This window comes from Arachis hypogaea, chromosome 10 (genome assembly GCF_003086295.3).
Source record: "Arachis hypogaea cultivar Tifrunner chromosome 10, arahy.Tifrunner.gnm2.J5K5, whole genome shotgun sequence".
Lineage (NCBI taxonomy): Eukaryota > Viridiplantae > Streptophyta > Magnoliopsida > Fabales > Fabaceae > Arachis > Arachis hypogaea.
The window spans coordinates 82,964,286-82,979,935 of record NC_092045.1 but is presented as its reverse complement, the minus strand read 5'-3'; the positions used below and the strand labels follow the sequence as shown (position 1 = coordinate 82,979,935).

The following is a 15,650-nucleotide window of genomic DNA, read 5'->3' as shown; positions in this document are numbered from 1 at the left end:
ATTAGTATTACACAATGAGATGGATGTATATAAAGTATTTATACTACTATGTGTGTTTGTTTGGATTACAGTTTATAAACGGGAGTTTGCATAAAATTGATTTTGCAAACTTGATTTTGATGAAAAGTAAGTTTGTGTTAACGTGATTTATGTTTGACAATCTTTATATCAAATTGGATTATAGTAAAATAAATGTTGTTTGGATTATACTACTCAAAATCACTTTTAGATGAAAAATTACTAAAAGAGACATCAATTAAAATAAATTTTTATATTATTCTATTATTTTATTTTAGATATTTGAATAGATCTTCCTAATTTATTTTATAATAAAGTTAATATTTACTTACTAAATTAAAATAACATAAAAGTTGACAAAATATATTTTAATACATAATGTGAAAAATATTTATCATATAAATAAAAAATATAATAAAAAACATAAAAATCAAATATGAAAGAAAGAACTAAAAATAATAAGAAAAAATTAAAATCTTTACCTTGACAGTAATGGAAATAAATCTGAAAGAGTTTGATGGAAAAAAAATTTGTAACGAAGAGCATACAAAGAATTGCTGTAAAATTATGTGGTTATGTGCATTCTTTTTATAGAAGAAATGAAGGGTAGAGTTGGTAGATATGGAATAAATTTCTTACCTAATTCCTCCAATGGTAATTAACCTTCCCAACGTGAACGCAGAAGTTAGAATTTTTAGCTTCACGTGAACGTACGTTCAGAGGTAAAAGCACTTCTGGGTTAAGGGTTCCAAAAAGTTGCCAAACATAATAATGGGACGTTCAAGACACTCAAACGGGCTATTCTATTCCCCAACATGAATTCCAAACACACCCTATAATGTCAGCGTAAAACACAGTTTGTGATTTAATTTCATCTTTTTTTATTTCAATCCTACAAAACGTAGATTGCAGTTAGCATTTTAATATTTTTAAACATGCAACCTGAAAAACGCAGGTTGCGTTTTACCCCTTTTTTTTCATTTTGAACTTCACAAAATGCAGGATGCATTTTGTAATATTAATTTGTTTTATTATGAAAATTACAAAAACACAAGTTGTGCTTTGTAAAGTGTAGGTCATATTTTGATTAAATAAAATATTTTAATCCGAGAATCTTACCTATAAATATCATTGTCATTCATCTCTCTTTTATATTAGCAATTTTTTTTGTGACAATTAGTAGTATAAAAAATTGAGTGAAGTGAGGTTGAGGCCATAGAAGGTATTATAAATTTGTGAGTGTATTATAACGGTGAGATCATACCAAACACACACGAGGGAGTGGCTTTTATTTGTAAGTGTCCATTTTATTTTTGCTATTCCATGCACCATGAGTTTTGTAGAGTTGCGAATGATTTTTGTGAGAACATAAAAAGTCACATCTCAAAGAGGGTGAGAAACATTTTATACATAAATTATGTACAAGTATTTAGTGGACTAATATAGTTTCAAATAATATCCATCACTGACGATGCATGTATACAACAGATGTTCTATATTCATCAATAAACCCGATTTCACGTGCCAATGATAGAGTTGTACGTTGAGTTTGAACAATATTTGGGGCTGGATGCGATTGGCAAGGAGGTGAATATGGATGAACTCGGGGATATAGATTGGGAAGAAGATAACGACAATGAAGAGGAATTCGAAGCTAACTACGAAGTCGATGACAAAAATATTGACAAAGACGAGGCAAGCAACTGGCGGTGCAAAATAAAGCAGATGTAGTTGTCAACCAGCCCCCCTTTGGTGTTCCTTCTTTTATATGAACTCTGGATCTCGCAGTCATGCATGCTCCGTAATTTTCTGAGTATGCAAAATTTGGTTATGTTATGTTTATTAATTGAAGTTACTATTACCATTTCTTTATTTAGCCTTGACCGACTAATGGTGGTTTGCATTTCATAGGTGAAGACAATGTTGCAGGGAAAGATGGTGAGTTTAGTATTAGAATAGAATTTGGTTCTAGAGAGTCGGTGATCTCTACAATCAAAAGCTACACTATCTTTAGAGGAGTTGATTACACTATGCGTGAGTCGGAGCTGCAGACATTCTACGCAAAATTTAAGGGGTATGGTATAGGATGCGATTGGCTTATCTGAGCAAGCCTGAATCGGAAGAAAGGTTGTTGGGAGACTAGGAGATACAATGGCAAACACATGTGCACCATGGAAACGATTTCACAAGATCATGCCAAGTTGGACTCAGACATAATTGCAGAGGCTATCAAGTCGTTAGTTGATTTAGACCCATCGATAAAGGTAAAATCTATTATTGCAGAAGTTCAATACAGGTTCAACTACACTATATGCTATCGCAAGGCTTGGTTAGCAAAATAAAATTCCGTTGCAAAAATTTTCAGTTATTGAAAAGTTTCTTACCAAACTCTATCAATGTGGTTAAAAACAATGTGCGCCAAGTTGCCAAGGTCTCGTGTTTAAATCAAAACTCTACTTGTTTATCATAAGAGTGAGGAGGTGAATGGTGTTATAGTTCTCCATCGAGTATTTTGGAGCTTCTATCTGTGTATTTCAACATTTAGACAATGCAAGCCATTGATGCAGATTGATAACACACACCTTTACGAAAAATATAAAGGAGCACTTTTAATTGCAGTTGCATAAGACGACAACCAAAACGTTGTGCCAAGTGCTTTTACCATTGTGGAGGGTGAGACAGTAGATCTGTAGGAGTTTTTCTTTACTAATTTGCAAAGATATATTGTTATTCGAAATTTGCCACTCAATGAGTTGAAGAAAGTTTTCGATATGCAGGAAACATAGTTGTCAACCAGCTCGACAGGCGCAATGAGATGTTTGAGGTTCGTGAAATGTGACATGGTTCTATATACATTGTTAATCTTGGACAACGACATTGCGATTGTGGTCATTTCCAGGTCGAGTGACTTCCATGTCACCACATTCTTGCATGTTATGTCAATTGGCATCTTGATTGGCAATTATAGTACATGACATGTACTACATGTCCGAAATTTCCGAGGTCTATAGAGCTGAGTTTGTACTGATGGGTGACCCATCTACGTGGGCCTAGATACGATGGAGTGAAGGTGATCGCCAATTGAACATTAAGAGACATATCCGTAGTCGATGTCCTCAACCCGCAGTTCCAAGCTCTGCTCGAGGTCAATAGGATTTAGGAAAATTAGTGTATTTTTTACTCTTTTTATGTAACTTCTTTATATATTTATGTATGTTAACTTTTTTATTTAACCTTTTTACGTATTTAAGCATGTGTACTTTTTATGTATGCGTTAAAATAAAGCAAAATCAAACTTACAATAATAAAGATAAGAACAAATAGAAACGTCTAAATCTAAAATCAAACATGCAACAATAAAGACAAGAATAAAAAGAAACATCCAAAGATAAAATCAAACGTACAATAATAAAGATAACAATAGAAAGAAACGTACAAAAGAAACGTGCAATAGGCTATTTTTTCTAGAGCAAATTTTTCACTTTCTTCAAATAATACGATGTGGTGTATTTCTAGAATTACCTTTTGAGGTATATGCGGCTCTGCTGTCGGCTATCCCTTATATGGCAGCCACACAAATTGCACATCGATAAATACGATGACAATCAGTCAAATTATTAAGGATAAACTACCAAAAATGCACTTGAATAATTTTGTCGCTGATAAAAATACACCCAAATTTTGTAATCGACAAAAATACCTTCAAATAATTTAAAAACGCGACAAAAATATTCAATATTAAATATGTATTTCTCAAAAAATGCTTTAGAGCTTGAATTTTGATGAGATTTTTTGCAAGTATAATTAGAAAATTGAGATATTTTTATTCTTAAAATTCGGTAATTTTTCGCTAACTATATGTTTTTGTGATTTTTTAAAAGTATTATTGGTTGTTGACAAAAAAAATAAAAATATATATTTAGCGAAAAATCACCAAGTTTTAAAGATAAAAATATCTCATTTTTCTAATCATGCTTGCAAAAAATGTTTCAAAATTTAATCTATAAAAGATTTTAATGTTGGGTATTTTTGTTGCGTTTTTAAATTATTTGAGAGCATTTTTGTCAATAACAAAATTCAAGTGCATTTTTGTCAGTGACAAAATTATTCAAGTGCAATTTGGTGGTTTACCCAATTATTAAATATAGAAAAATTCTTAGCAGAAATTGTTAAAACGTAGGTTATTCACACCCATGTTATCTAATTGTTGCCTAAATTGCGCCGTAGACATTCAACTATAATTTCTTAGTCGGCGCCAACGACTCCACCCAAATCAGTTTACAATGGTTATAATAATAATAATAATAACGACGATAACCATTACCATTGCTCAATTGAAACGCCACTCACTGGAAGCTCATTGTGAAAACGGGTGCCATCTACGATCTATGCTCCCACACCCAAACAAAAAGCAGAATAAGTGGGTCATCCATCTCTTTACAGTCATTTCGCAATGTACAATACAACGACCGGTATAAATGTTCTAGACTAGCTGCCCCCAACTGTAAGTCAAATTTGATGAAAATCTCGAAGAAGAGGTAACCTCCTCGAATTGGCAGAAGTGGTCTACTTGTCTGAAAACACAAAAGTTCCAAGAAAGAAGAATATGCCATCCCGGACATACCACTCGATCGACTTTTGGGTATTTAATAGTTCGATATCTTTGCATTGCCGAAACTATGCTAGGTTTACCTTCCCCAACGTGTGATCATTAGGATCGGGCTACCTACCAAAAACTACTACGTAGTTATCCACCAAGAACTCGTGACTACTGTCTGTTGTGCCCGTCATGGAGTCCCCATTAATTAGTAGGCCAAGTATATGTGTGACGTCTTCTAGGGTGATAGTTACCTCGCCGATTGGAAGGTAAAACGTGTGGATTTCAGGCCTCCATCATTTCACCAAAGCACTCAACGGTGCATAATATCCCCTTAAACCGCTTATTCACAAAACTTTATTGAACCCGGTTGATACTAGGGTGGCTGCAGTTATCTCGTTATAGTTTTCTAGTGAATCAAATTTTTTGGACAATAGATTTCTGGTAACCTGCAGAAGAAAAATTAATAATGATGATGATGATGATGATGATGATGATGATGATGATGATGATGATGATAGTAACAGTAACGATAATACACACAACAATAACAATAATGTCTACACATAATAATAGTGATCTCCTACAACATTTTTATAATTATATAACTCAAAACTACAAGGATGAGAATATCAAGAAAGCATAATAGAAACAAAGGATATAAAGAAGCAAAAAAAAAAAAAACAAACTCCTAACTATTAGCAAAAACAATAAAACAAGTAAAAAGAAAGCTATTCACACTATTCACATATTAACAATAGCCAATAACAAGCATACATTGCAATTCCCCAGCAATGGCGTCAAAAACTTGATGAGCGCTAAACACCAATTTAGAATATCATAAGTTTAAATCTCAAGATTCGTTGTAGCTCTGAACTGGAATTCACCACTTTTCAAAGTTTAGTAAAAGTGTCACAGAGTTTCAAATCAATAACCCTGACTTTTAATCCCTGATCATTCTCCCTTGAAATCACAATCGAGTGCTCAATTATTGGCTATGGAAAAAAGGGAGTTTGGATCACAATTAACAGGAATTAAATAGCAAGAAATTAAAGAAGTAAGGAAGAAATTAAACTAGGAGCCATTAAGACCAAGGTTCTGAAAATCGGTTCGAACCAGCCGGTCAAACCGTGAACCGGTGAGCAAGATGGTTCGGTTAAAAGCCATAACTGCTAAATTCAAAAATCGTTATCAAATCGTCGAACAGGCCAAAAACCGGTCGATCGAACCGAACATGAATCCAACCGGTTTTCAAAAATCTTCACCAAACGGCGCCGTTTCGTTCATTGTAGGAAACTCTAACTCATTAAATGTGAACCTCTTCCCTAAAATCTAAACGAAGCACTATGCCTGCTTCCTCTCCAACTCACGCGACACTCCTCCTCCTTCCTCTCCAACTCGAGCTCCTTCCTCACTCCTACACCTGCTCCGTCCAGCCACCGTCGTCGAAGCCACTACCTTGCTCGAAGCCGGTCGTCTCCATCATTGTTCGAACTTCGAAGCCACCATCGCCGCTGCAACTGGTCTCGCCTTGTTCCTCCATCGCGCAGCCACTGTCCCGCCACACCGCCTCTATTTCACCGCGTTAGCCCCACTGTCGTTCCTTAATTGATTGAGTGGGTAAGTACATTCATCTTCCCGCTTGACTAAGCTCGATCGAGTTAGATTTTCACAACGATACTATAACCTCTGCTCCCTTTAGAAGGTTTTTTTATTTTTTTTAACTGTAATTATTGTTTTAAACTTTTAATTGGTTAGTTAATCTATGATTTTTCGTCTTGCTTCTTCAATTGTTGTTATCATTAGTCATTACTGTGATTTAGGATAGGGGTATTCATGGATCGGATCCGATCTGCATATCCGCGGTGTTTATCTGAATCTGATCCGAAAATTTCATATATGGATCCGATCTGCAAGGCTTTCGGATTGGATCGGATCTACAGATTAATCGAATCAGATTGTGAATTTTGTTTTGGTATCGGCATATCCGATCTGTATATCCGCGTGTCCGCAAAAATAAAGAAATAAATAAGTAAATATTCTTTTTATATTTTATTTCAACTAATAATTATCATATATGTTGTATTATTTTAATTTATTATTTAAGAAAAGTATGTTTAATATTATTTTAAGAGTAAATATATTTAAAAGAATAGAAAAATAAATTTTATTTATATTTTTTAATAAAAATAAGCTTTTAAAAGTATTTTTTGTGTTTTGCGGATATATCCGATACCCGATCCGATCCGATCCATAAATGTGCGGATCGGATCCAACCTTAAAAACTGTGGATATTGGATCCAATTTGATCCGATCCGTTGATTTTAGTGCGGATCGGATCGGAATTTTGACTATATCTGATCCGATCCGATCCGCGTTCACCCCTAATTTAGGATTATTGATGGTCTTGAATATTGATTCTAATATGCTCTGATTCTATTAATTGATTGATTTTGTTCTGGTAATTGTTGATTTGAACCTTGGTGAAGTTGTTTAGTTACCTAAGTTGTTGGAATTGAACTTGGGCAACAACACAAACTAGAAGGAAGCATCCCCTCTGACTTCAATTCATCGGAGCTCTCTATTCTCTTGATCTTAGTGGGAATTTGTTGAATAGAACAATTCCAAAAGTGCTTGGAGAATTGAAGCAGTTGCAGTGGTTGAATCTCTCTCGCAACAATTTTTCTGGCACAATTCCATCTAATTTTAATGGCAGGTCAAGCTTAACTTTTATCAACATATCATACAACCAGTTAGATGTGCCTCTTCTAAATAACAGAGTCTTTCTTCATGCTTTAATTGAATCATTGAAAAATAATAAAAGTTTAGGTTGTAATGTCACTGGCTTGGTGCCATCCCCAAGCAGTGCTAGCGACAAAAGTCACAAGGTCATGTTATTGGTTCTGCTTCTTATCTTTGGAGTATTAGCACTAATAATTTGTGTGATTGGTGTTTCAAAGGAATGCAACTAGAAGAACAATTTTCCATATGGAGTCATGAATTCATGATGGAAAAATGGCATTTGAAACCATCATTAAAGCTGCTAATAATTTTGATGACAAATATCTCATTGGTGTTGGAGGGCAAGGATCCGTTTACAAGGCTGGGTTGTCTTTAAGTATGGTTGTTGCTGTGAAAAAAACTTCACATGGAATCAGATGTGGAGGATAAGTTCAATTGGAAGGCATTTGAAAATGAGATCAAAGCATTGACACATCATAAAGCTGTATGGTTTTTGCCAGCATAACGATTCTTCTTTTTGGTATATAAATTATAATTATGTTTTAGTATTTTTATTTATATTTTATTTATTATTTATTATAAAACGGTTATTTCGGTTGAACCACGGTTGAACCGGTTGAACCAATAAACCAGTAGCTAGAGCGGTTCAATGATCGGTTCGGTTTTTAGAACCTTGATTAAGACAATTAACTAGTAAAAGGAAGTAAATTCAAATGCTAAAAAGATCTTAGCAAGGATTAAGGGTTAAATATCTCTATCCTTGTCAATAACCACAACATGATAATTACAAAGAGCGATCCAAATTTGTCAACCTCTACATATTGAGGAAAGTCAATTAGACTTAATTAATCCTAATCCACAAGTTCTAACCAACTTACTAATTGAATTAGTAAAAGATTAGCATTAATGGAAAAAAAAGATTAATTAATATCTCTAAATTATCAATCAACTTGGACATCAATGACTCAAGGTCGCCTATGTAACACCCTAATTAGCCTAAGCCTTACCTCGCGTCGTAAAGCCAAGGTTAATCAGAGATTACGACAATTCTAAACTCATACATAATATATATATGGAAAGAATAGCATAATCTAGAAGCCCGATGAAAGATATAGCTCAAAAACAGAATTTTGAAGCACAAACGTACTAACGGAGCTACTAGCTTAAGGCATAAGAAACACAGAAGATATAACAAAAGATAAGTATATAATATCATAGGGAACTAGTCACGACTCGCGGAGTTTAAGCCGGCTAGCCATATACTGATATACAAAACCATACAGTGAAAATAGCTTATACAAGTTTTGTTCTCTCAAATACATGCCTCTAGGCAAAACAAAATACAAAAGGAGAGATGTATAAACAAAATAAACCAAAAAGAACTCCAAAATGACCCAAGATTCACCGCTCCTATCACCAACCAAAGCAACTCACCGAGGTGGGTTGCGACCTGCATCTGAAAAACACAACAACAATATGGTATGAGAACCGGAGGTTCTCAGTATGGTAACAGTTCCCAGTGATATAGGATATAAGACCCCGGGACGCCAAAGGCAATCCTAAGCTTCATATCCATCACAAGATTCAACATAAAGCATTATAAAACATTTAAGTATAACATACCAACTTGACTTAAATAAACCAGGTTATCTATCTTAAGGGATTTCTATTCTAACCAAACACCGCTGTCCCACAGCCTTCACCAACCGATCCTCTATGCGATCCCATCGCCACCGCCTTCCGAACCTCCTCAATCCCAGCAGAAAACACAGATAATGTTCAAAGCAAGTAAAGCACAAGTAGTAACATATATGGCAAATAATTCAGATAGCAAGTAAGCATGTTATTCAATTAGGCAAACCATTACAAGTAGACAAAGCATACAAGCAGATAGGAAATGCATATGATGAATGCCTGCCCTACTGGCTGTGATATCACATTGTCGGTTCAACTGCCAACCCGACACATCTCCATGGAGACGTCGCCCTTCGGATTTCTTATATGGGAACCCCCGAGATATAGTGCCCGGATCACTGTCCAGGTACCGGCGCCTGCTCGCCCTATAGATCCGAAGGGATGTGAGCGGGATATTCTTGCCTCAGACCTCACATCTCAACGTAAGCGGGATTAACCACCGTCCTTACGCCGCCGCCGCTACCTCAAAAGGCGGGATTAACCACCGTCCCTGCCAGGCGCATATCGTCTCAAAATATCATGTAAAAATATTATTCCAGTGGTTTTCAAAAGCATTTTCAGTATACATAGATCCATCATTCCTCATTTCATATACCAATTATCCTTCACCTAATGTCAAACCATTCTCAGCACGCCAGAAACCTAGACCTCCGTTTTCTAATTTACCTTAAGATCATGTACTAGAGCCCTTAATTTATATCCCATGTTCTAATACTCAAAACTAGGTTTTTAACACCAACTTTGAATGATCGTAACTTTCTCTACAAAATTCCAATTTTTACAAACCTTATACTGATTCGAAGAATTTTCAAAGATCTTTAATTCTAAACAATTTTCAATCAATTTTAAAAACTGAGGCAAAAGTTATGATCAAACAAAGTTTACCAAAAACTCAATTTTTCCAAACTTCACAATTACCACCCTATCTCACCATACCCATACCAAATCATACCAAACCATCCAAAGCTCCATTTTTCATCAAAATGTACCTGTTATAGCATAATACATCAACCTCACCACATTTTTCTTCTCATTTCATTATTCTCAATTCCAACATCAACTATATAACACTTATGATCAAAATCCCCATCAAACCCACCATTTCATAAATCATAACACTACAATCATTATAAGAACCAACTCCCAATCCATACAATCATTCAACATCATGATATTATTATAATTCATCACAATCAACTCAACATTCATCAATTCATCAATATTTAGTATACCAACCATCATTTTAATTCAACCTATCCTATTGGTCACTAGCCTATGTGTCCATGAATATTATATACTACATAGAGGAAACCGAAACCATACCTTGGCCGATTCCCTTTATGCACCCAAACTCAAAATGAGCACCAACAAGCTTCCAACCACAATCCAAGCTTTCAAATCCACTCCAACAAGCACAAATAAGTTCCAAAAGCTCCCAAAGCCACAATAATCAAACTATATACATATAAATCACCACAAATCAACCTAGGGTTCAACATAAGCATAATCTCACAAGGGTTTAAGAGCTTTTACCTTTCCCAACAGATTTGACAACGCAAATCTAAAGCTAAGCAAGGATTAAAGCAAACCTAAACATCCAAAATCACAAAAACCCATTTAACCCAAAACTCTAATAAAACCCGAAATTTTGAAGAGCAGAACTGGAAGAATTTCGTGATTACCTTGAGGGTTTCTTGGATGGGTTTTGTAGAGCTCTTCACAAGGAACGCGTAGCCGCAAACGGTGCGGCGATCGGAGCTCCGTAGCTCAAGATATGAGCTTGGGAAGTTTGAAGTGAATAGTAACAATGGTGGAAAGCTCTCACCTCTCTCTTCACTTCAGCTACTGTTGTGTTTAGGTTATGAGGGTGAAAGTGGCTGAAATGGGTTCATTTAAGTGTATTTATATGTTGGGCTTGGGCCCAACTTGGGTCCGGAATAAAAAGTTAGAGTTTTTAGCAAGTTTGGCCTAATTTCGGGCCAAACCTTTAAAATTAAAGCCCAGTTTTCCATTTCTAATGTTTTTCTAAGAATTTTGATGGTTTTCACTTTTCTCGTGCGGTACCAGGCAGACTTGAACCGGTTCAACCGGTTCAATTGCCGGTTCGCAATTTTTTACGGTTTTTCGTAGAAAGCACATTTTCTGACTCAGAAAGACCCACTGAGTCCAAAAATCACCTTTAAATCCTCAAATTCTCTCTCTAACCTTTCGGAATCTAATTTGGGCAATTTATTCACTTAATTAACCAGTTGATTCGTTGCAGTTCTTACATTCTCCCCACCAAATAAGAAATTTTGCCCTCAAAATTTGAATCACCTGAGAAAAGCTCGGGATAATCCTTTCGCATCTCAGACTCCAATTCCCAAGTGTGCTCTTCTACTCCTGCTCGCTCCCAAGCAACTTTAACCAATGGGACATCCTTTCCTCGCAGCTTCTTCACACTAGTGTCATCGATCCTCACTGGTATCACTTGGAGAGTCAAGTTCTCTTTCAACTTGATCGATTCAGGCTCCAACACATGAGCCGCATCCGACGTGTATTTACGGAGTTGTGACACGTGGAATACGTCATGCAAGTTAGACAGATGAGGTGGCAAAGCTACTTGATACGCCACCGGCCCGAATCTCTTCAAAACCTCAAACGGTCCTATATATCTTGGGTTCAACTTCTTGGTCTTGATTGCTCTTCCAATCCCAGTTGTCGGTGTAACCCTAAGGAATACATGTTCTCCCACTTCAAACTCTAAGGGTTTCCTTCTCTGATCCGCATAACTCTTCTGTCGACTTTGGGCAGTTAAAATCCTTGCACGAATCTTCTTAATGTTCTCAGTAGTCTCTGCTATCAAATCTGGACCCAAAACACTTACTTCTCCACATTCATACCAACAAAGTGGAGATTGACACTTCCGTCCATACAAAGCCTCATACGGAGCTATCCCAATGCTTGCATGAAAGCTGTTGTTATATGCGAACTCCACCAATGGCATGTAACGATCCCAACTCCCGGGTTGATCCAACACACATGCTCTCAGCATATCTTCCAACGTTTGAATAGTCCTTTCCGATTGTCCATCTGTTTGTGGATGATACGCCGTACTAAGACATAGCTTTGTACCGAAAGCTCTTTGGAGAGCTCCCCAAAACCTTGATGTGAATCGGGGATCACGGTCCGATACTATGCTTGACGGCACACCGTGCAACCTCACTATCTCCTTGATGTATAATCTTGCCAACTCCTCCATAGAACAGTTTAGTCGGATAGGCAGAAAATGAGCGGATTTGGTTAAGCGATCTACGATCACCCAAATCGCATCAAACCCCGACCTAGTCCTCGGTAAACCGGTAACAAAATCCATAGCAATTCCTTCCCACTTCCACTGAGGAATCTCAAGTGGTTGTAGCATTCCTGACGGTTTTTGATGTTCTATCTTCACCTTCTGGCAGGTCAAACATTTGGATACCACTGTAGCTACATCACCCTTCATCCCCGGCCACCAGAACATCTTCTTCAAGTCATAATACATCTTCGTGCTCCCGGGATGAATAGAAAACCCACTGTTGTGAGCCTCCAACAGCAAGTCTCGCCTCAAACTCCCAACATCTGGTATGCAAATCCTTCCCTTGTATCTCCATAACCCTTCATCATCCTTAGTGAATTCTTCGCGTCTCTTATCACCAACTGGTTGAAACAATTGCTGAAACTTCTGCTCATCTTGCTGAGCCCTTTGTATTTCTGATTTAAACGTGCTTGAAATCTGTAACTGATTCAAACAAGCTCTTCCGGCAACTTCACTAATATCCAGCTTAAGATCTACAAACTTATCCACTAGTTCTTCTTCTTTGATTCTCATCCAAACAATTGTTAAAGATTTCTGACTCAAAGCGTCTGCTACCACATTCGCCTTTCCAGGGTGATAACTCAACTCGAAATCATAATCTTTAAGCAATTCCATCCACCTTCTCTAGCGCATATTTAGCTCTTTCTGATCAAACATGTACTTGAGACTCTTATGATCAGAAAAGACGCTAAACCTTACTCCGTATAAGTGGTGTCTCCAAATCTTCAATGCAAACACAATTGCCGCTAATTCCAAGTCATGAGTGGGGTAATTCACCTCATGCGGTCTCAGCTGACGCGATGCGTAAGCCACCACATTCCGGTGTTGCATCAACACGCAACCCAAACCCTTCAAAGAAGCATCACAATATACCTCAAACGGTTCACGCGGTTCCGGTAGGATTAGAACAGGTGCTGAAGTTAATCTCTGCTTTAACGTTTGAAAACTTTCTTCGCACTCCGACGTCCACTCGAACGACACTTCTTTCCTTGTCAACTTTGTCATTGGTAGCGCAATCCGGGAAAATCCTTCGATAAATCTCCGGTAATATCCGGCTAAACCCAAAAAGCTTCTGACTTCCGTCACAATCGTCGGTCTTTCCCATTCCATCACCGCTTCTACTTTAGAAGGATCTACAGCTATTCCTCCCTTACTCACCACATGGCCTAAGAACTTTACTTCCTCCTTCCAGAACTCGCACTTTGACAACTTAGCATAGAACTTCTGCTCCTTTAAGATTCGCAGTACAATCCTCAAGTGTTCCTCATGCTCCTTTACCGTCTTAGAGTAAACTAAGATGTCATCTATGAAAACCACCACGAATTTGTCTAAAAAGGGACTAAACACTCTGTTCATGTAATCCATGAAAACAGCAGGTGCATTCGTTAACCCAAAAGACATTACCGCAAACTCGTAATGTCCATAGCGTGTCCTAAACGCAGTCTTAGGGATATCATCTTCCTTCACTCTTATCTGGTGGTAACCGGATCTCAAATCAATCTTGGAAAACACTCCAGCTCCTTGCAATTGATCCATCAAGTCATCTATCCTTGGCAGCGGGTACTTGTTCTTCACTGTCACTTTATTTAACTGTCGGTAATCCACACATAAACGCATCCCTCCATCTTTTTTCTTCACCAATAAAACTGGCGCTCCCCACGGTGATACACTCGGTCGAATGAACCTCTTATTCAGAAGCTCTTCCAACTGAGTCTTTAGCTCTGCCAGCTCTATAGGAGCCATTCTATACGGTGCAATCGATACTGGTCTGGCTCCCGGCACCAATTCAATCGCAAACTCAATTTCCCTTTGAGGTGGGAACTCAGGGATATCTTCCGGGAACACTTCTGGAAAATCTCTAACCATCGGAATTTGATCTAAGTTCTGGGCATCACCCAACGCATTGGCAGCCAACAGAATATAACCCTGACACTCCTCCCCACTATAATGCACCATTACAGAGTTCAAGTAATACCCTGTAGCTACCACTGCTCTATTTTCTCCTTCCGGCATAAACCGAATTGTCCGTTCAAAGCAATCCAACAAAATTCGGTTCTTCGACAACCAATCAAACCCTAAAATCATCTCCAGCCCCACCATTGATAAACAGATCAAATCGTGTACAAAGTCTCTACCCTCAAGCTTGAAACCTACTTGTCTACAGCTTGACCTAGTCATAATTGTTTGATGCGGAGTATGTACATGTAGATCAAAAGGTAACTCTGATACTTTCAAGCCTAATTCCTCGACTTTAGCAAATGAAATAAACGAATGCGAAGCTCCAGTATCATATAATGCAACTGAGGATTTATCACCAATTAGACATATACCTTTCATCAAAGGATCCGCCTTGGAAGCATCCTTGGCATTCACAGCAAAGACTCGACCTTGATGCTGACTCTGGCCCGCATTCTGATTCCTCCCACGAGGGCAATCCCTCGCAATGTGGCCAGGTAACCCACACTTGAAGCAACCACCTAAACCAATCTTACATGAGTCATAAGGGTGAAAACGTCCACAACGATCACAAGCTAAATCCGGATAACTCTTACTCTGATTTCCTCTTCCTTTAGCATACTGAAACTGATTCTGATTGTTCTTTCTGAAGCCCCCTTGGCCTTGAGGAGTATATCCCCCTCTTTTGAAGCTTTGTCCTCTAGGATGAAAATACTTGCCACGCCCACGACTAGAGCTCCCTCCATGAGTGTCCTTAGATGCCGCCACTGTCTTGGCATACTCCTCCACTACCCTTGCTTTGTTCACCAAGTCGGAGAAGACACGGATCTCCATAGGAGCCACAGCAGTCATAATGTTGTCCTTCAAGCCCCTTTGGTACTTAATGCACCTCCAGCTCTCGAAAGTCTCCGGGTCACCCTGACATACCCGAGAAAACCTACAAAGCTCTTCGAACTTATTGGTGTACTCTGCCACAGACATGGAACCTTGCTTCAGCTGCATTAGCTCCATCTCCTTTGCTTTCCTTGCAGACTTGATGAGCGTATAATTTATACGCTTTTTGGCATTGTTTTTAGTATGTTTTTAGTATAATCTAGTTAGTTTTTAGTAAATTTTTATTAGTTTTTAGTTAAAATTTACTTTTCTGGACTTTACTATGAGTTTGTGTGTTTTTTCTGTGATTTCAGGTATTTTCTGGCTGAAATTGAGGGTTCTGAGCAAAAATCTGATTCCGAGACCAAAAAGGACTGCAGATGCTGTTGGATTCTGACCTCCCTGCACTCGAAGTGGATTTTCTGGAGCTAC

The 15,650-nt window shown here is 37.6% G+C and overlaps 1 protein-coding gene across 1 annotated transcript; it reads right to left on the bottom strand.

The window, feature by feature from the left end:
* Positions 1-6,449: 6,449 nt before the first annotated feature.
* LOC140175680 (uncharacterized) lies at positions 6,450-15,356 on the bottom strand. Its single transcript, XM_072204214.1, has 5 exons — positions 14,098-15,356; positions 13,548-13,737; positions 12,348-12,953; positions 11,980-12,263; positions 6,450-6,552 (listed from the first exon to the last, which is right to left on the bottom strand). Exons 1-5 carry the CDS (start codon positions 15,354-15,356, stop codon positions 6,450-6,452), a joined length of 2,442 nt encoding a protein of 813 aa, XP_072060315.1.
* Between the last annotated feature and the right edge of the window lie 294 nt (positions 15,357-15,650).